The sequence below is a fragment of the Callithrix jacchus genome, chromosome 3, assembly GCF_049354715.1.
Source record: "Callithrix jacchus isolate 240 chromosome 3, calJac240_pri, whole genome shotgun sequence".
Lineage (NCBI taxonomy): Eukaryota > Metazoa > Chordata > Mammalia > Primates > Cebidae > Callithrix > Callithrix jacchus.
Window position 1 is genome coordinate 120,209,352 of NC_133504.1, and position 21,698 is coordinate 120,231,049.

The window sequence follows — 21,698 nt, forward strand, 5'->3', positions numbered from 1 at the left end:
CCTGGGCAACAAGAGGGAAACTCTGTCTCAAAAACAAAAAACAAGAAGACTACATAGTATGAATTAAGAATTGCCATCATTAATTACTTAAGCAACTGTTCCTTGAGAATTCTCTGTATCAGAAATTCTACGATATACTAGGTATATAGACAGAATTTCAATCTAGGATATGAAAAGCAGAGGTGCACACACACCAGTAATTATAGCATAATGTCATATGCTTGTTCAGTTTGCATACTATACAAAGACATCTGGGCAAAAGGTTAGTGGGGACTGTGCTCTGACAGACTGCATGCACCCAGAGGGAAACATATCCTAATTCATCTCCACAAATGGGGTGCCTCTTGTTAAAGATGATTCAACCAATAATAATGCTTTATCATTTATTTTAGTGATTTTCAAACTTATTTTAGCAGCCATTAGCCTTCTTTGAAAGAATAATAATACAGAATCACAACTTATTTGTTCAGATGTTTTGGAGAGATCTAACTCAAGTTAGATGAGATATAAAAGAGAATTTGCTAGTTAATTTAACCCCACTTATTGTAAGAGAGGTGGGCATAGCTTGTTAAGGGAGTACACAGCAGGGTTTTCAGAAAAGGCTTCACAGAGGAAGTGATGCTTGAGATGAATCTTGAAGGATGATTTTAAGAAGAGGACAAAATGGGAAACAGCATACTATGCTGAGGAAAGTACTATACTTTGCATGTGCAAAGATATCTAAGAGGGCACATCCTGTTTAAGAAGTGACAGGTGGTTCATTAAAGGCAAGGGTGAGAGAGAAGCTGGTGGTTAAGTGGCTGCAGGTGGTTGTGGTAAGAAATGGGCAAATCATTAAGGAACATATGCTTATGAAGTTTGGCTTTAATTTATAAATTATGTAAAGTCATTTAAAGAGCAGAGTAATTAATATGAACAGGATATGTTTTAGGAGGATGTTGGGATTATACTTAATTGGGATACTAAAACAATAGACAAAATGCAAAAAGCTCAGGTGACAGGTGACTTCTAACTCTAGAGTGCATTAGGATGAAAGGGTAAGATTAATGAAAATATTTGATAGGCAGAATTGGTAGATCTTGGTGCGGCTGGGAGAGAAAAGTTAAGAATTACTCCTAGGATTCTACATTAGCTGACTATTCATATGATTACATGATTTTTAGCATGATAGAACCATTTTAAATGAGAAAGTAATGCAAGACCAAGAATCAATTTTGGAGGAAAGACAGTGAGCTGAGTTTTGGAAATATAATCTTAGCACTTTGGGAGCCCGAGGCAGGCAGATCACCTGAGGTCAGGCATTTGAGATCAGCCTGGCCAACACGGCGAAACCCTATCTCTACTAAAAAATACAAAAATTAGCTGGACCTTGCAGTCTGCACCTGTAGTCCCAGCTACTCGGGAGGTTGAGGCAGGAGAATCGCTTGATTCCAGGAGGCAGAGGTTGCAGTGAGCCAAGATTACACCACTGCACTCAAGCCTGGGTGACAGAGCAAGAAACTCATGTGTGTGTGTGTGTGTGTGTGTGTGTATATATATACATACATATATATATATATACATATATATATATATCTTACAATACGTATAGCCTGTCCAGGTGGAGATATCCAGGAGGAAATTGACAATATAGATCTAAATATGTGATGAGAACTCTGGATTGAAGATGTACATTTGGGAGCTGTAAGCATAAAGATGGTAGTTAAGACTTGTAGATGTGACCACCTAAGATTCAAATATTTTGTTTGGGTCCAATATAAAAACTGTTTGAACAGCTCAAAGAGGAAAAGGGGTCCATTATGGCCTCCATGCCACCAAGTATCTTCCCACTATGCAGTGTGGGAAGATACCTGATTTATTCTTTTAGGTTAAGGTTTATTTCTAAATAATTACCTCATAAAATACATTTGGGAGGAATTAAACAGAGAAGCTTAATAAATAGAACAAATGAGTTAGATATCCAGAGACCAGTTTCTAACACTGACTTTGCCATTGACTGCCTGGGTGATGTTCATTCAGCAAGTCACTTTGCCTCAGGTTCCTCATGTGGAAAATGCAGAATTAGGACCAAGTGATCTTCAACATTTGGTTGACTATGATTTCACCAGTCAGAACAACTTAGTTTAGTTCAGTGATTTTCAAACTTATTGAGCAGCAGTTAGCCTTCTTTGAAAGAACTCTCATGCAGAAACACAATGTACTCAGATGTTTTGGTTACAGAGGTCTAACTCAAATTAGTTTGGATGTAGAAGAGAATTTACCAGTTAATTTAGCTACATTATGTGAAAAGGTGCAGCTGGGACCTCAGGGATCACTAGAACCTGAGACTGGTGAACCGACAGGAATTGTTGTCTATATTTCTCATTTGAGTGGTGGCTTCATTCTACACAAGGCCATTGGCCATTCTGACTTCATTCTGGGCTCTTTTGCTATGATGCAATAGCCCTTTTCCCTCAGTTCCACCTGAAAATAATCCTGGGGAAGAACTCTGTTTGCTTTAATTTGAGTCCTACAACCACCATTGTAGCCAAGAAGTTGGGGGGTTCTTTGAGCCGTAGCTGCACTAGAATTAGCATTCATAGTGCAGGTAGAAATAGTTTCTATTTCTAACAAAGATAAAGAGCATTGTTCAAAGAAAAAGGAAGGTACAGAGCAGACAAATAGATGGTCAATATGTTAAAAGACAAAACACGGGCTTTCTTGTTGAGGACCCATTTGCCTGGTTCCTTTCCTGTACTCTAGGTGGCTTCTTAAACATACCTTTGAAAACCCCAAGAGGATGCCTGGAGTATAGCTTTAAAATAGTTATCCCTCAGTATACATGGGGGATAGGTTTCTGGACCTCTAATACCATAATACATGGATCCATAAGTCCCTTATATAAAATGGCATAGTATTTGCCTATAACGTATGTATCCTCCCATATACTTTAAATCATCTCTAGATTACTTACAATACCTAATACAATGTAAATGTTATGTGAATTGTTATACTATATTGTTTATGGGGTAATGACAATAAAAATCTGTACATGTTCAGTAGTGACATAACCATCCACTTGCTTTTTCTCTTAGTATTTTTGATCCTAGGTTGGTTAAAACCAAAGATATAGAATCCACAAATGTGGAAACCACAGATATAGAGGGCTGACTGTAATTGATTTTATTAATTGGAAAGCATGCCAGCCACCTCCAAATTCTAGACAGATTGGGGCACTGGATATTTATTGGTGGAAAAGACACAGGTGGTCTCTAGAACATGAAGTACCTTTTTCTTTACCTAAGAATGAACCAATTCTCTAATAATACAAGTAAACATAATTGTTGTTTCAGAACAAATTGTACCTACATACTGCTGCTATTAAACCAATTTGATCAAAAAGGCCATATTTAAGCCAGAAGCTTCAATTAGATAAGTCACTCCTTTAAGAAGATTTTTTTTTGGAGGGGGGAAGGAGTCTTACTCTGTCACCCAGGCTGGAGTGCAGTGGAGCGACCTCAGCTCACTGCAACCTCCTCCTCCAAGGTTCAAGCAATTCTCCTGCCTCAGCCTCCTGAGTAGCTGGAATTACAGGTGTCTGCCACCAAGCCTGGCTAATTTTTGTGTTTTTAGTAGAGACAAGTTTTTGTGGTGGTCTCAAACCCCTGACTTCAAGTGATCAGACTGCCTCAGCCTCCCAAAATGTTGGTATTACAGGCATGAGCCACTGCGCCCAGCTGAGATATTTTCTTATTGCATTATTTCTAATCTTAAAAACTGCAATATCTAACAAACATGAAAAATCCTCAGAAATCAGATATCAAAAATAGGTTACTCTCTATAGCAAACTTTGATCCACTATAAAACGGCTTCTTAACAATGGCTAAAGTGCTACTCATTTGTTGTTGTTTCTGGAATGTCTTTTGAACTGGAATCTTATGAGGAACTATTTGGTTTGCTTTTTAATATCACTGAAGACAATTTCTTAGCATTTGTATAAGGCCAACTATCTGAAAACTATTACTTCTCCAGTGTCAATCTAATTGCAAATGATAAAAATAACAATATATTTTTGGATAATATATTATAGTTAATATATAAAAGTATTGCTTTGCTTTTTAGTGAGTCAATTTGATATGGTATAAAGAGGACATCTTTGAGAGTACATAATTAAACTTAACCTGCATTCAAATAAATGATATTATGACAACATCCACTGTCCACTTTTAGTTCTGAACATTACAATTATCCCTCTCCACCATAGGTTGTGATGCATTTACTACTTAAAATTTAGAGGCCAACAAAGAACATCCCATATATAAAGTTGACCTTCAGTACCACCCAAATCTACCATTTATTAGTGCTTCTTTAATATCCACAATAACTGTCATTTTTCTCCACCTGTCACTACTGCTAGGCAGCCTGTGAGAGTGGCCAGATGACATATGGCTCACATGTAAATGCCAGTGCTTTCCTCCTATCCTCCTAGACATTGTTGTGACTTAATTTTTGTCACCTCTCAAACTTTTATTTCTGGTTTATTCTGTGAGGATTTCCTGTTTATGTGTCAGTTTCCCCTACAATGATTGTGAATTACTTAAGAAAAGGGAATTTATGGCCCAGCGCGGTGGCTCACACCTGTAATCCCAGCACTTTGGGAGGTCAGGTGGGTGCATCACAAGGTTGAGAGATCGAGACCAACCTGACCAACATGGTGAAACCCTGTCTCTACTAAAAATACAAATATTAGCAGGGCATACTGATGCCCAGTTGTAGTCCCAGCTACTTGGGAGGCTGAGGTAGGAGAATCGCTGGAACCTGAGATGTGAAGGTTGCAGTGAGCCAAGATTGTGCCACCGTACTCCAGCCTGGCAACAGAGCAAGACTCCATCTTAAAAAATATAAAGAAAGAAAAAGGACTACATATGCTTCGCTGTGTGTTTCCAATGCTAAACATAGGGTATGGAACATAATATGCCCCCCACATGTGTTTATTGTATATGAATGAAAATTCATTGAATACTCATAGAAAATTCATATAAATTTACTGGTATTTAAGATACTTAAATCTGTGAGGCTATCACATTATCTGATTTATATTTTTTCTGGTATTTATTTTCCTCTTTCATTCCATATTTGGTAGTATTTCTCCTTGGGAGAGAGTGTTTGTGTGCCAAGGAGAAATACTGTGGCAAGATGCCATTGAGGCAGGCTGACTATTTGGACTCCTGAAGGACTTGCTTGGCTTTGCGGCTTAACAAAGCCAAAGATATATTCATTATATGTCAGCCTAGACTCTTAGTTGGGAAAGAGTGAGACTTCTTCCAGCTTAAGGCCATTTTGACATGTTTTACAGAAGATGGTGTGGGGCTGGTGTTGCTGGGGAGGGAAATGGAAAATAAACATAGGTAGAAAAGAGTCTGTGGTCTTGCATCCTGAGGGACTTTTTCTTTCACTCACTCACTCATTCATGCTTTCTGGTGCCAAGATGAAAGTGGTGCAATAGTTCTGCAATTGTGGACTCTTGTAATAGCTGTTCAGTTTTAGCTAAATGATGATTTGCATTTTTACCGCACCTTTTCCCCAAAGCGATGAAGGCATTTTACATTCAGTAATAAGGCCTAAGATGAATTGCAACCAACGCAACGTGCTTAGGGTGCTAAACAACACTCCTGCAGGGGAAAAAATACTGAACATGGTTAATATACCCATGACTAACACTGGTAAATACACGAGCCCGGGCATGCATTGAGAAAGATTAAAATTGTGCCAAACTGCAACAGCAGTCAGCATTCTGCTTCTACAGCCGGTGTAATTTGCTTTTTGGACTGCTGGCAGTAAAGCTGAAGCTGCCCCACAAAAAAACAAAAAACAAAAACAAACCCCAGAAACTTAAACTATCACAGCCACGTTCACCAAGTAAACAGTACTATTTCTAGTTTACATTTGGATCTCTTCGTTCTGTAGATGGCATGGATAAACAACCAACAACAAACGTAATTCTACGCGAGATGGGAGAAGCACCGGGTTACCGCTGAGCGTCACAGGTTCTTTCATTTACCTTTCACGATACAACTTACAGATGTTACGTGTTTAAAAAAAAAAAATCCACCCAAGATGTCAGAAAACATTTCCCTCGGTCACTTCACCTCACCTGGCGTCTCAGCCACCTAGACCTACGCTCTGCTTTGCCGTCAGGTCGCCTCGGGCGAGGAGGGTGCAGTAAACTGCGCCCACACAAGAACCCAGGGTGAGGCGGTTTCCCGTCTCTTCCGCCAAGGCTCTGTGGATGTGGGTTTTTGATACCCTACAAGTCTTCTCAGCCCCGTTTCTCCCTCAAGCCAGAAAAAGAGTGAGAAAACAGCGAGAGTAAAGAAAACCAGCAAGGCCCCGGCCTTGCGCGGGCACCGCGACACAACGCCGCGCACAAGGGGGCGGGGCCAAGGCGCGGCGCTGGAGCTCCGCCCCGCCGCCGCCCCGCCTCCTTCCCCTCACCCCAATCCTCCGCACCCGGGAGTGACTGACTCCCGCCAGCCCCTCCACGTCAATCAACCCTCCACCTTCTCGCACTCTCTGCACCTTGTTATTAATCTCAATACGGATATCGTCCGGACGCCTTTGCCCCGGCCTTCGGGCGTGTGAACGTGTGTGAGCGAGAGCGAAGGCACCGAACGCTGGCGTCTCTGTTCAACCTCGGCCCCAGCAGCACCCGGCGCAGCGGCAACCCCCGCAGCGGCGGCAGTCCCAGCGCCAAGAGGCCAAGGCCAAGGCCAGGATCTGCGTGGCTTTCGGAGCAATAGACGCGGCTCCGGCCCTGCTGGGGCGCAGCTTCCTTCGACTGGGGCCTTCGCGTCGGCGGCCGCGGCCGCGGGGCCTCTCCTGCGCGCCCGGGGTCACTGTCCTCGAAGCCCGGCGGCGCGGCCCTAGTCCCCCTTCCCGCCCCCCGGTCCGTCTCCTTCTGGCTCCCTTCAGCCGTCCTCCGCGCCGCCGCCTCTGCCGTTCGTCAGGCGGCCCGGCCCGGCCCGCCCGCCCCGCATCCCCTCCGGCCGGTGCCTCTCCCCCCGGCGGGCTGCCTGCATGTCTTTGCTGCCCTCAGCCCCGCCGCCACCGCCGCCGCCGCCTCCCCCGCCGCCGCAGCACCAGCACCAGCACCAGCCGCCCCGTCGCCGCCGCCGCCGCCGCCGCCCGGACCCCGGCGCGCTGAATGCAGGTGAGGAGGGGGCGCGGGTCCCCCACGACCCCGGGCCAGGGTTCCCTGCGCGCCCGCCCGCGAGCCCCGGGTCCGGGCCCAGTGTGCCGCCGCGGCTTCCCCTCGGGGCGGGCTGGATCGAGGCCCGCCGTGAGTGTTTGTGTTTGCGTCTGCGGCCGCGGCTCTGGAGGGGAAGCATCTGTGGGGGCCCTGTGCGCGCGCGCGTGTTTGTGTGTGTGTGTGTGTGTGTGTGTTTCCCCTGCCGCGGGGAAATGGCTGCTGTTGCTGCTTCTGGGCCAGAGGAAGAGCATGAGGTAGAGTGTTCTTGTGCGGCGGAGTAGAATCGAGAGTGTTGGGAAGAGGAGCGCTTCCCCGGGGAAATGGGGTGGGAGAGGGACAAATGTGCGTGTGGGTGTGCGAGTTGGGACTTTTGCGGGCGGGGAAGCGGCCCCAGGACCCGCGGCGAGTGGGTGTGTGTCGGGTGACTGGAGGGGGCGGCGGGGCTGACCCGCGTCCCTTCAGAGGAGGGCGAAGGTTCCGGGGTATGTGTGTGTATGTGTGTGTGTGTGTGTGTGTCGACGGTGGCCCGGCCCCGGGACCCCAGAGTGGCGTGTCCCTCCCGCCTTGTGGCCGAGGCTGCCGAGCCTCGCAGGTGAGAGCTGCTCGGCTGGAGCCGGTCGGTGAAGGCTGAGTGAGTGCGGCACACGCACGGCAGCGGGGCTGGGAGGGCTGCGGGTCGGCGCCGCGCCGCCGTTCTCGGGGCCGCGGTTCCCCGGGCCGCGGCAGGAAGCGCGCCGGCCTGCAGCGCGGCCTAACCGCCCGGGCGCCCGCCCGCCTCCCCGGACGCCTCCCGGGACTCCGAGCCCGCCCGAGCCCACGTCGCTGCCTCCGGCCTGGGCAGGTGAGGGTCGGAGGCGGGACGCGCCGATTGCCGTCGCCGTGGCCGCCTCCGCGTCTCCTGAGGAGACGAGAAGGCTTATTTTGGCGTTCCGACAGAAAGCCTTCCCCCGGCCGCCTGTGGGACCCGAGGGAAAGTGAATCAGAACAGTCAGTCTTGGGAATACGTGGTGTCGAGGTCCCTTTTCATCCTTCCCCTAAGGCTGTGTGGAAGGACTGAGTAAATATTTTGGATTTTTGTTGCAAATACTTTGTCGTTGGTATGATTTTTGTTTTTAAATTAGACAAACATTTTGGAAGGGCCGAGGAAGAAAGGGAAACTGGCTTCCCTGGCCTCTGGTGTTGGTGGGATTGGATGGATTTTGTGCATTGGAAGTTGTTTTATCCTGCCTCCTAGGGGAAAGGCGTGTACGCGCCGAGCTGAGGAGGTGGGTGAGGAAGAGGAAGTTACTGGTGCTGTCATCCTCCTTAACTCGGCGGGTATTGAGCTTAGGCTAAACGTTTAGGTGGATTGTGTACAAGGAGTTTAGCTGAGCCGTTTGTACACATTGGAAGCACAGCGTTACATTTTACCGTATTACCTCTATTTATCTTGTCAATCAAGATAGGCACAACAAATACGTTTTCCTCAGTCTCCAAGAACTAGATCAAGCAGCCTCTGTTGTCTACTCAGTATGTGCTACTGGAAAGCTGTTTTGAGAATACTCTAAGCAAAATTCAATTGTGAAGATAAACCTGCTGCCAATAGGTGTACAGTGCATTTCAGAACCAATTACAAATGGACTTTGGATAATATTTGCTAATGTACGTTTCTACTCCAACCTCATTACATTTGTATGTAGTTAGATCATTTAGCTAGAATCCTACTATGGATAAAATCATAATATAGATTCTATCCTTGTTCGCCGTGCTCTGAGTCAAGACCAGAGATTGCTCTTTGCAACTGGTGTCACAAAGAAATACTGTATGCTGTTCACTGGGAAATGGAGAGGAGAGAAGGAGGGGCAAAGAGTTATTTTCTATTACCACTACTGGAAAAACATTTAAGACACGTAGTGGGGAAAAGGACTTGTTTTACAGACTTCAGTTAGCATCCCAGCTTGTCATTTTTCTTAGCTGTTTGACCTTAAGCAACGTATCTACTATCTATAGGCCACAGCTTTATCAGTCACAGAGAGCGAATACCTTTATAGTAAGGTCGTTTTGAGAATAGAATGTGAAAACATACGTTTGGCATATGGTAGATGCTTAGTTAAATTTTAGTTCTGCCTTCTGCAGCCCTGACTATGGGCATTGAAGAGCCTTTGCAAGCACAAATACTGATTAATTATTTAGAGCAATATTAAGTAACTATAAGATTAAAAAATTTCAGAGTCCTTCAATATACAAAAGGTATATATAAACAACTTTAATATATATGGGAAGTCTTTTTTTCTAGAAATAAAAATGATCATTAAAATAGCCTAGTTAATCATAGTATATTCTTTTCGTGTTTTCAAATAGATCATCTCTCATTTTCATTATTCTTTATAATTTTTTTCTTTGTAGCCCTGGGAAAAAAATTTTTAACCTCTATATAATACATACATGTTTCCATACAGTTAAACATTAAAAAAGATCAAGGAACCAAAGTTTATATAGATCCCCAAAGTTAAATGCTACAAAAAAATGATAGCTCATGTTGACTGACTTTGGTAAATAAAACCTCTTAGAATATTTTTCTGAATAGAAGCTAAAATCCTTTGTCAACTTAACTTTCAGTAACTTTCCATTTTTATTGTTTTGTCTGGATTAGGAAATGTGTTCATTAAATTTTAACTGTGATGTCTGCAAAAAATGTTATGGAGAGGTATGGAATTTAAAGACAACAGAAAGGTAAATTTAAGGCTTCTTTTTGTTTCGGGTAAAAACAGGACAAAGAGAATGTGGGAGTTTCATTGGTTTAAATTTGTCATGTCCCTATTTACAAATGCCAGTTTTCCCAGTAGGGCTTATGTAATTTATTTGTATCAATAATAATAAGAAAAAAATCTTACTTTCTAAAATTCAAACTAAAATTTCAACACATTTAGTGTAACTTTTATGCATATTTATGTATAAAAATTTCTGTGAAGGTTAGAGTTACAGGATCGGAATGGGGAAGCTCTCATTGAGGGGCTTGAAGTTTTATAAATAACTAGGGGCAACTTCATTAGAATGCAATATGTGATTTTTTAAAGTGTGTGTTGTAGGAGGGTGTATTTACATTGAACAGAACCTTCTGCCATGTGGTTATATTTATGGAAAAATTCTTACCTTAAAACTATAAAAGACACTTTTTAATACCTTAGAAACAATGAAATAGAAATGAATTTGCTCTTATTTAGTATTTGGTAAAGTAATTTTCATTGGACTTTATGAATTATTTTAAAAGACTTCATTTTTTTTTTATTTGGGAGAATTGGGAAGAACATTTCTCTGTAATAATCATGAAAACAGATGATATTGAACTCTAAAGGTGTTTGGATATGAAGTGGAAGTACTAAGGTTATTATTTAGACTAAAGGAATTACGTTACAACAAAGTCAAGGTGGAAAGTTGTTTAAGTTTTAAAATTTAATGTTACTTAAATGGGCTATTAAGCAATCTTTCCAAAGTATTCGTTATTAATGTCTTTAATTAGGGGGAATTGGAATATTTAGGAATTTCTATGTGTATTACTTTGGGTAATGCTAATTAGAGTAATAAATACATTCCAAAATTTCAGTGGCATAATACAAAGAAATTTACTTGCTTTCATGGCAGTTCCAGTGCAGGTGGCACTGGTTAGCAGGTTTGTTGTGGCTTTCCTCCATGTTGTAATCTGGGGACTCATACAACTTACATCTTGTGACTCCACCATTCCTTAGGGCCTTGGAGTCCTGCCTATTGCCAGAAGACCATTTCTTAAGAAACTCTAGGCTGGGCGTGGTGGCTCACGCCTATAATCCCAGCACTTTGGGAGGCCAAGGCAGGTGGATCCCAAGGTCAAGAGATCAAGACCATCCTGGTCAACATGGCGAAACCCCATCTCTACTAAAAATACAAAAAAATTAACTGGGCATGGTGGCGTGCACCTGTAGTCCCAGCTACTTGGGAGACTGAGGCAGGAGAATTGCTTGAACCTGGGAGGCGGAGGTTGCGGTGAGCCGAGATTGCGCCATTGCACTCCAGCCTGGGTAGCAAGAGTGAAACTTCGTCTCAAAAACAAAAGAAACTCTAGACTTAAATGATAAACATTCCTCTAAATTTCATTGGCAAGATTTGTCATAGAGTCTTATTTGAATGCAAGTGGGGTGGGAAATGCCCCTGGCTGGTGGAAATCTTGGCCGTCTCTGCTGCAAGGGGCATTTTATGGTGTTATTTTAGATGTTAGCATATATTTATGAAATTACATCCAAAAGGTGAATTATGATTGTTAAGATTTGCTTTCAATCTTCAAAGAGTTAAATTGTGTGTGAGTGGAGAGTGGTAGGGAGAGGAGAAAAGGCAAAAGAGTAAGAGACACAGGAGTGGGAGAGGGAAACTCTCATCATTGAGGGGCTTAAATGATAAGTGAATTTCCGTAGCTATTTACAGATCCAGATATTTTCTGAGAACATTAGAGTTAGATTCTATAACCTTTAGTGGGTCTCTCCTGTACTATCCAGTTATTGATTGCCATTGTGGTTTAATGAGTTCTGGCAGTTTGAGTTATTTCTCTTTTTATTTTGAAATCGATTCACATCAGTAGGACAAAACTCTGAATTTCAGTTTCTGGGTATAGTTTCATAGGAAACACATTTTTAAAATTTTCTTCCTCTGCTATTGGGACAGATTATTATTATTATTATTACTACTACTACTACTACTACTACTTTGAGGAAATCTCATTTAGGTGGACCTTCCCATATTCTCTTGTTTGTTGCTGCAGTTTTTGTAATTCTAAAGTTATTAAAATTAATTATGTGTGAGCCTTAAACCAGAAAACAATAAAATCATCAAGTAAACAACAAAGGCTTGATTATTAATTTGTGCTCATGCTTCCTAATGAAAATACTACAACTTTCTTTTACTAACTGCACTAAGACTGGACCTCTAATACAGTAAATGGAATTTTTTAACCGGACAACTTTAATTTTAATTGAATCACAATTTATTCTTCAAAATGTTTTAATAGAGATGAGGTTTCACCATGTTGGTCAGGCTGGTCTTGAACTCCTGACCTGGTGATCCGCTCGTCTTGGCCTCCCAAAGTTCTGGGATTACAGGTGTAAGCCACTGTGCCTGGCCACAATTTATTCTTTCATTGCCCAGGATTATTATTATGTGAAACCTCAGCTCTGTGTCACCTTTACTTGTTTTTATGCTAAGAGTTTGGTTAGGCATCTCTGGGAGTTACATATAATCTCTTAATTTCCCAAAAGGAAGATTTTGGAGTAGTCTGGTTAACTTCTCTATGGTAAATACTTCTAATATTTTGCATCTTGAAAATTAAAAACCTAATCTGAGGACCCATTCTGTACCCATTATTGTACCCAGTTCTAAAGAGAAGTATGAAAAATGTAGAAGAGACTCTAGCAAAGCTTAAGGTTTGTCACCTTAAGCATATAATTTAGATATTTCAAAACAAATGAACTAGTGCAAGTCAATATGATATAAACTGTTTATAGACATTCTGAGAGGGAGTAACAAAATGGAATGTCACTTGGGTCAGGAATCACTTAAAAGGTTGCTTGTTTTTTTGGACAAGTTTTGTGAGGTATGATTTAGATACCTTAGAAGTAATCCATTTAAAGTATACAACTCAGTAGTTTGTAGTATATTCACAATTGTGCAACCATCAGCATAATTGATTTTAGAACATTTTCATCACTTGAAATATAAATCCTATATCCTTTAAGAGTCACCCTTCATTCTCTTATGCCTGTAGTTCTAGGCAGTTTCTATCTCCTTTCTCTATTTGGCCAATTTTGGACATTTTGTACAAATGAAATCTTACATGGTCTTTTATGATGGGCATCTTTCACTTACCATGTTTTCATGGTTCATCCGTGTCATAGCAAGTACTTCATTCTTGTAATGGCTGAATAGTATGCCACTGTAAGAATACACCACATTTATCTGTTTGTCAGCTGATGAACGTTTGGGATGTTCCAACTTTTTGGCTATTTATAAATCTTGCCGCTGTGAACATTCATGTACAAGTTCTTATGGATGTATGTTTTGAATTCTTTTGGATGTGTACTTAAGAATGGAATTGCTGGAACATATGCCACTTTGTGTTTAAACTTTTGAGGAACTTCTAAATATTTTCCAAAGCAGCCTCAGTATTTTACATTTCTGCCAGCAGTGTGTGAGAGCTCTAATATATCTACTTCATGCCAATAATTGTTACTACATCTTTTTTTGATCTTAGCTCTCCTAGTGGGTGTGATTTGATCCTGGTTTTGATTTGCATTTCCCTGATGGCTAATGATGCTTTTTATGTGCTATTGGCCATTTGTATATCCTCTTTGCAAAGAAGTGTGTGAAAAGACTCAAATTCTTTGCCCATTTTTATAATGAGTTTTTAAAATTATTGAACTGTAAGATTCTTTTATATTTTCTAGATGTGTACCTTATATATGATTTGCAAATATTTTCCCCCATTTTGTAAGTTGTCTTTTCATTTTCCTGGTGGTGTCATTTGAGGAAGAAATGTTTTTAGCTTGATGAAGTGAAATTGTTATTATTTTTCCTGTGCTTTTGGTGTCATATCTAAGAAATCGTTGCCTAATCAAAGGCCACAGAGATTTACCTCTGTGTTTTGTCCTGACAGTTTTATAGTCTTAACTCTTCCATTTAGACTTTGATCCATTTTGACTTAATTTCTGTATATGGTCTGTTGCAGAGGTCTAACATTTCTTTACATGTGGATATTCAGTTTTCCCAGTATTATTGATGAAAAGACTATTCTCTTTCCATTGAATTGGGTCATCACCCCTGTACAATATTAATTAACTGTAAGTGTGAGGATTTATTTCTGGGCTTCTAATTTTATTTCCTTGATTTATATGTATATCCTTATCCATATATGTATGATTTTAACTACTGTAGCTTTGTAATTGAGAAGTTTGAGTTCTCAAACCTCTCAAACTTTTTCTTTTTGAGAAGATTCTTTTTTTCTAAGATTGTTTTGGCTGAGTCTCTTGTATTTCCATTTCAATTTTAGGATCAGCTTCTGCAAAGAAGTCAGCTGGAATTTTGATAGGGATTGTGTTAAATCTGTACATCAGTTTTGGGACCACTACCATCTAAATATCAAGGCTTCCTGTCCATGAACATGGGATGTTTTTCTATTTATTTAGATCTTCAAGTGTCAACAGTGTTTCATAGTTTTCGGAATGTAAGTATCATACTTCTGTTGCTGCATTCCTTCCCAAGTATGTTATTTTATTTTATTTTATTGAGACAAAGTCTCTCTCTGTCACCCAGGCTGGAATGCAGTTGTGTGATCTCAGCTTACTGTGACCTCCACTGCCCGGGTTCAAGCGATTCCCCTGCCTCATCCTCCCGAGTAGCTGGGACTACAGGTGACCGCCACCACACTCAGCTGATTTTTGCATTTTTATTAGAGATGGGGTTTCACCATATTGGCTAGGCTGGTCTTGAACTCCAGACCTTGTGATCTGTTTGCCTCAGCCTTCAGGAGTGCTGGGATTACAGGTGTGAGCCACCACATCTGGCCTTTTTCTTTTAGGTGATATTGTAAATGGAATTTTTAAAAATCGGGTTTTTTTTTGCATAGCAAGTGTATAGAAATACACTTGATTTATATGTGTTGATCTTGTACCCTGCATCCTTGCTGAATTTCTTAGTTCTAATAGTTTTTAAATAGATTCCATAGGATTTTCTACGTATAGATACCATGTCATCTGCAAACAAATGAAGTTTCAATTCTATTTTTCCAATATGGATTCATTTTAGTTTATTTTCTTGCTTAATTGCCCTGGGTAAAACCTCCAGAACATTATTGAAAATAAGTGTCAAGAGAAGACACTTGACTTGCAGCAAATTCTTGTCTTGTTCCCAATCTGAGGGGGAAAACATTCAGTCTTCTACCATTAAGTATGATGTTAGCTGAGGTTTTTTTAACTGCTCGTTGTGGAGAAGGGCTAGCCCATAGACAGGCAGTGTGCAGAAGGTAGTGAGCTGTAAATTTTTCATTAATAGCCTTTATCAGGTTGAAGAAGTTTATTTCCTAGTTTGTTGAGAGAGAGAGAGAGAGAGAGAGAGAGAGAGAGAGAGAGAGAGAGAGAGAGAGAGAGAGAGAGAGAGAGTCTATGTCTGTGTCTGTGTTAGGACTGAGTTTTTAGGGAAGTATGAAATGTGGATTAGAAAAGCAAAGATGCTATGTCAGTTAATAAGTGGCAGATAATAATGTTTAACTTGCTGGAGGAAGAGGGGCTAGATTTTCTTCATTTTCTCTTTTTTTCCTTCCTTCCTTCCCCACTCCTTTCTTGGTCTTTAGTCATATTCCCATCACTCCACATGCACATTTGGAGAGGATTTAATCTTTTACTGATGGTCTGAATGATTCAGGTTTCTAAGCAGTGGAAAGTATTGTTTCTTTTGAAAAATATTTAATAAAAATGTGTGGAGGATTTCTTACCGAGTAGCTTGATAGCTAGGTTTGGAGGGCATCAGAGAGGAAACCAAATCATAAATGAAGTGCTAACCATGAACCTGAAAAGTAGTGAACACAATGGAATACTTCAGCCATAAAGAATTAAATCCATCTTCAAAAATAATGAAATCCTGTCATTCTTGGCAACTTGGATGGAACTGAAGGACACTGTGTTAAGTGGAATAAGCTAGGAACATAAAGGCAAAACACCACATATTGTCACTTATAGGCAGAAGCCAAAAAAGGTTGATCTCATAGAAGTAAAAAGTAGAAAAGAGGATTCTAGAGGCTGGGAAGAATAGGGGGAAGAGGGGCTAGGAAGAGAGATTGTTAAAGGCTACAAAATTACAGCTAGATGGGGAAGTAAGTTCTAGTGTTCTATAGCACTGTAGAATGACTATAGTTAACAGTATTATTAGGTGGTTTCAAATAGCTAGAAGGAAAATATTGAATGTTCCAAATGCAAAGAAATGATAAATGTTTGAGATGATGGATATGTTAATTACCTTCATCTGATTGCTAATCATTGTATGTGCAGAAATATCACTGTGTACCCCATACATATATACAATTATGTTCCAATTAAAAAAATTTAAAAAGTAAGCACCCTTTGCCATATTGGGGTTGTGGTTAATAAAAAATTTTATGTTTAATGTACTTTGAATCTAGCTCTCAGTTGATGCTCCCCCACCCTAAACATTTCGGCATCAATAGCTTTGTTTTAATACGTATTCTTTATAATTTTCTAAAAAATTTAACAAATTTCATAGGAAACTTTGTTCAGAAAGGTAAAGTTGTGTTTCACCTTGATGTGGCGATTACTCTGTATACTTTTAGAAATTTTAATTGTGTTCCCATGCAGCCACATTTTGATTAAATATTTGAAAAAAATTTTTATTTTTGTCTTTCACATATCTCTCTCAGAAATTAAGGTAACTTTGAGTTTAGCAAAGAATATTTCTGTTAACAAAATTTTTGTTTTGTATTCTTTTCTGTAGCAGGATTATTAGTTTTCATTAATTATTTTTAGTCCACTTTAAAATTTTGGTACAGATAAAATTTATTATTTTAAAAGAAGTAAGTAGTCTGTTTTGCTCTATGAGAGACTCATCATTTGTACTGAATAAGTGCCTTGGTAATTTTGGGCTTTCAAATACTGTTTTCATTTATTAACAACTGAAACTGGTGACACAAAATAGAGATTTAAACACTTTATGTTCCTTATATTAATCTTTTGCAGAGAACCTCCCTCTGTAATCTTAAAGTGTAAACTCTATTTTTCCCTTTCCCATATTACTTAGTTTTCCTAAATGAGTAACATAAATTAGTTATATAATACCAGCTACAAATACTGCTAAAAAAATAGAACTAAATTTAGTATATACCAGCCTTAATGTCTCTCTATACAAAGACTTTGTTGGTGTCTCATATATCCATTGCTTTCTGATCATAATGTTTATTATATTTAACAAAGCAAAACCCAGAAATTACTTACAGGGTATGTTCTTGTATAGGCTCATATTTAGTACAGTCTTCTGCAGCATCTACATATAATTTTATGAAACAACATAATGTCAGTTATGTACAGAATGGTAGCTTTGAAACATTATAAGAATTTGAATCATCAAAAGGATAACCTATTTATTAATATTTATTAAGCTTCTATTTGTTATAGACTATTGTATTCAGGGTTCTGGGGAATAAAAAGAAATGTAGAATAATCTTTCTGTCAGGAAATGGAACTAATATTTGTTTGACTACTGAGTACCAAGGAATGTGAAAAGCCACTCCCTCCTTCCCTTTAAATGTGTAATTTAAATTAATCTTCATGAAAATCCTGTCAGAGAGGCAGTATGATTCTCATCCTGAAGCTGGTTAAGAAAGTGAGCCTTGGATCCTCCACTTTCTAGCTCTCTGGAAACTCATTGAACTTCTCCATGCTTCAGTTTTCTCATCTATAATAGGGAGATAATATTTCTTATCTCACAGAGTTGTATGAGGATTAAATGATGTAATACTGCAAACTGGTTAGAACATTACCTGGCACATTCATAGTAAAAAAAAACAAACTGAAAAACAGTACATGTACTCTATTACTGTTTCGTATTAGGAAATAAGTTAATTAACATGCCCAAGATTACAACCAGATCTGTTTGACTTTAAAACACTTAGTTTTGTACTATAATCCTTAAACTTATCGGACCTTTAAGTCTGGATCTAGTAAACAAGTGAAGGTAGAATATGCCAAGTGACTAACATTAAGTGCTATAACATATAGAGTACATAAAGATTTTAACCTGCAGGGATAAAGAAGAGAGGAGATAGATGTTGCTCTTACCTTTATGATTAGAAGAAAGGCAGGGAAAAAATTAATCGACGACCTCAATATCTTGCTAGTCTGCAACTTCCATTATATCTCCTTTAACATCTTTTCCTTTATATATATTGTCACCAGAGAAATCCTTGTAAAATTCTTACTACATTGCTTAAATTCTCTACTTGCAATCATTTCATAATAACAGTTTCTGTTTTCTGGTTACCTACTATCGGCTAGGATAGGAGATAGCAAGCTTCTTTTCTTTTTTCTTTTCTCTTTTTTTTCCTCTTCTTTCTCTTTTCTGTTCTTTTCATGGTGGAGTCTCACTGTCACTCAGGCTGGAGTGCAGTGGCACAATCTTGGCGCAACCTCCACCTCCCAGGTTCAAGCGATTCTCCTGCCTCAGGCTCCTGAGAAGCTGAGGTTACAGACATGCACCACCACACTTGGCTAATTTTTGCATTTTTAGTGGAGATGGGATTTCACCATGTTTATCAAGCTGGTCTTGAACTCCTGACCTCAAATGAACCACCTGCCTTGGCCTCCCAAACTATTGGGATTACGGGCATGAGCCACCGTGTCAAGCCTAGCAAGCATTTTTCTGTAAAGGGACAGATGTAAATACTTTGGCTTTTTAGGTCATGTATAATCCCTGTTGCATATTCTTTTTGCTTTAATTTTTTGTTTTTTAACAATTCTTTATGTTTTGTTGTTGTAATTCTTTTTTAACAATTCTTTAAAAATGTAAAAATTATTCATTGCTGCCAAATCAGGCTGGATGTGGTTTATTGACTGACTCCTATGCTAAGAGATTTACCTGAACTAACTCATTTCTTCCTGTGACAATCCTGGTAAAGTTTATATTATTAATTTCTGCTTTACAGTTCAGGAAACTGAAGCTTAGAGAGGCAGATTTGATGAAGGTCAAGTAAGTGACAGATTGAGGTCACTGGAATCCCCAAACTTGTGTACTTTCCAGGATATCTTGCTGCTTCCTATTACTTTTAAATAAGATACAAATTTCTTAGCATTATTACTATTATTATTGAGACGAAGTCTTACACTGTTGCCCAGGCTGGAGTACAGTGGCACAGTCTTGGCTGACTGCAACCTCTGCCTCCTGGGTTTAAGTGATTCTCCTGCCTCAGCCTCATAAGTAGCCGGGATTACAGGCGCATGCCACCATGCCTGGCTAATTTTTTGTATTTTTAGTAGAGACGGGTTTCACTATGTTGGCCAGACTGGTCTCGAACTCCTGATCTTGTAATTTTCCCACCTCGGCCCCACAAAGTGCTGGGATTACAGGCGTGAGTCACCACACGCAGCATTTCTTCGTATATGTAAGGGCCATGTTGATCTTGTCTTTGCTTGCTTTTCTAGTTTTCGTATTTGTTACTTCTCTCTCTCACATATTCCCTAGCTTAGCTGTAGTGAATGACTTATAGCCTATATATGCCTACAATACTTTATGCTTTATGACCTTATTGATCTCTTTAATAATCTACTTCTGGTACTCCCTACTCTGGGAAACCTTACTTGGTACTTCTAGTCTTTGCTTTATGATCTTTTTCTGTGCTCCTCTAGCATTCTGTGCATTTGCATTCATAACACTTACACATTGTCTTGTGCTTAACTTTGGTTTATGTCTCTGTTTTGCATTAGACTGTGAGGGTTTTTTTTTTAAGAGTTGGAGATCTTGCTATGTTGCCCAGGCTGGCCTTGAACTCCTGAGCTCAACAGATCCTCTTGCTGTAGCCTTAAACTGAGATTTTTAAGGGCACAGATGATACATGCCTCACCTCTGTAGCTTAAGTGTTTGATACATAGTAGGGCTTAATACAGTGGCATGTAGTAGGGAATCGGAAAATGTTTATTAAATGAATGAATAATTAAATGGCATTACAGACATGGAAATAATATCAACATATCTATAGTTGCAGAAAAATGAGTCCAGGTTCAAGGGTGGTGAGTGGGAAAGTAAGTAAATTTCCCATTAACTTCTAGGGCTTGAGTGGGAACATGAGGTTAATAAGGCAAATTGGAGCATGATCATGGAGGGGGGGCTTGAATACCTGGGTAAGGAATTTAGTTTTGTTCTGGAGTCATTGATACAAAGATTTCAACTCTAGAGCAGCAAGTGGTTTTTAAATTCAAAACCTCAGGTCTCTTATTAGTGCACAAATTTTATGTTGTAATATTGCTTTAGGTATTTTATAGAACTTTCATTACCTATACAATTGTTTCGATTAATAGATACTGCCAGATGTAGCTCTGGAATATCATAATTATTAATACTACTTCAGAAGATATTGGGGGCCATGGAATGATTTTGAGCAGGTTGGTGGCAGGTGACAGTTTAAAATTAGTATCTTTTTTTTTTTGAGATGGAGTTTCACTCTTATGCCTAGGCTGGAGTACAGTGGTGCTATCTTGGCTCATTGCAACTTCTGCCTCCTGGGTTCAAACAATTCTCCTGCCTCAGCCTCCCGAGTAGCTGAGATTACAGTTACTCATGCACCACCACGCCTGGGTAAAATTTTGTATTTTTAGTATAGACGGGGTTTCTCCATATTGGTCAGGCCGGTCTTGAACTGCCTACCTCAAGTGATCCACCTGCCTTGGCCTCCCAAAGTGCTGAGATTACAGGCATGAGCCACTGTGCCTGGCCTGAAATTAATTTTTTAGGAAGATTAATCTAGTTGAGATATTCAGAATCAGCTGGGGAGATGAGACTGGGAAGAAGGAGGCCTTTAAAAAAAGTTAAAATATGAAGTGATAAGAAATAGATCTATGTTGGTTGGGATGGAAAAAGCTTTCAGGTGAAATTAATGATTGAATATGAGGAAGTCAGAGACAAATAAGAAAAATGGAAGAGGCAGGTCAAGGAAAGAAATTGTATATTTTGTGTTAGTTAAATTGATTGCTGTGAATTCTACTGGAGTGATTTCTATTGTTGCCTGAATTTGGGCTCTACTTACTTTATGCTTGCATAAGTAGAATATCCTCATGATTGGTTTCCCTTTCTGCTGCTAATTCATGAATTCTTAATCTTTGGTGCTGTGGACCTTTTGGCAGTCTGGAGAAGGCTGTGAATTCTTTGTAGTATAATAATTTTAAGTGAGTGAAAGAAAGTTAGTAGGACTTAAAAGGAACTTGTTATATTGAAATGCCAAAATATATAAAACAAACCAATTTGTGATACGGTAATATATATGCTTCTCTGTTAATACGGTTAAGTAACATCTAGCAATGAGTCTAATAATTATCATAATTTTGGAGTACTCATATGTATAGATGATATTTTGAGATTTCTGTAACAACTATAATATGAAATGACAATGTAATTCTGTTAGTGACAGAAATCACAGGTACTGTTAATACTATTATGGTAGGTTGTTTAGGTTTGTGTGAAAATTTTGGAGAACAGTGAAAATAGAGATGAAATTTTTTTTCTATATACATTCACAGGTTTGATTTATGGAACTCAGGTTAATTATCTTTGCTTGTATTCTCTTCTGTTTTACTCTCGTCTATATATTTTTGTCATAGTAATGTACTTTTCTTTGCAGATGGTAGTATTTTATCATGTCTTTTTTGAATATGTGCTCTTTGTAAAAAAAAAATTTCAGGTGATACTAAAATACATAATT

At 39.6% G+C, this 21,698-nt stretch overlaps 2 protein-coding genes across 6 annotated transcripts in view; one reads left to right on the forward strand and one right to left on the reverse strand.

Moving 5' to 3' along the window:
- Positions 1-6,395, reverse strand: part of MRPL1 (mitochondrial ribosomal protein L1) — a 177,586-nt gene extending 171,191 nt beyond the window's left edge. The window contains exon 1 of the mRNA XM_078367007.1: positions 6,134-6,395. The gene's annotated coding sequence lies outside the window, so the exon portion shown is untranslated. The remainder of the gene's footprint in view (positions 1-6,133) is intronic.
- Positions 6,396-6,466: 71 nt separating this feature from the next.
- CNOT6L (CCR4-NOT transcription complex subunit 6 like) overlaps positions 6,467-21,698 on the forward strand; it is a 101,708-nt gene continuing 86,476 nt past the window's right edge. For 2 of the 5 annotated variants that reach the window (XM_008993111.5, XM_017970471.4), the window contains exon 1: positions 6,467-7,189. Coding sequence is in view for 2 of the 5 variants with exons in the window: in XM_078367003.1 (XP_078223129.1) it covers positions 7,723-7,820 (98 nt within the window). In the remaining 3 variants the exon portion in view is untranslated. Of the gene's footprint in view, positions 7,190-7,404; positions 7,483-7,688; positions 7,821-21,698 lie in introns of those variants that run through there. The other 3 variants (XM_078367003.1, XM_078367004.1, XM_078367006.1) reach the window with 2 other exon arrangements.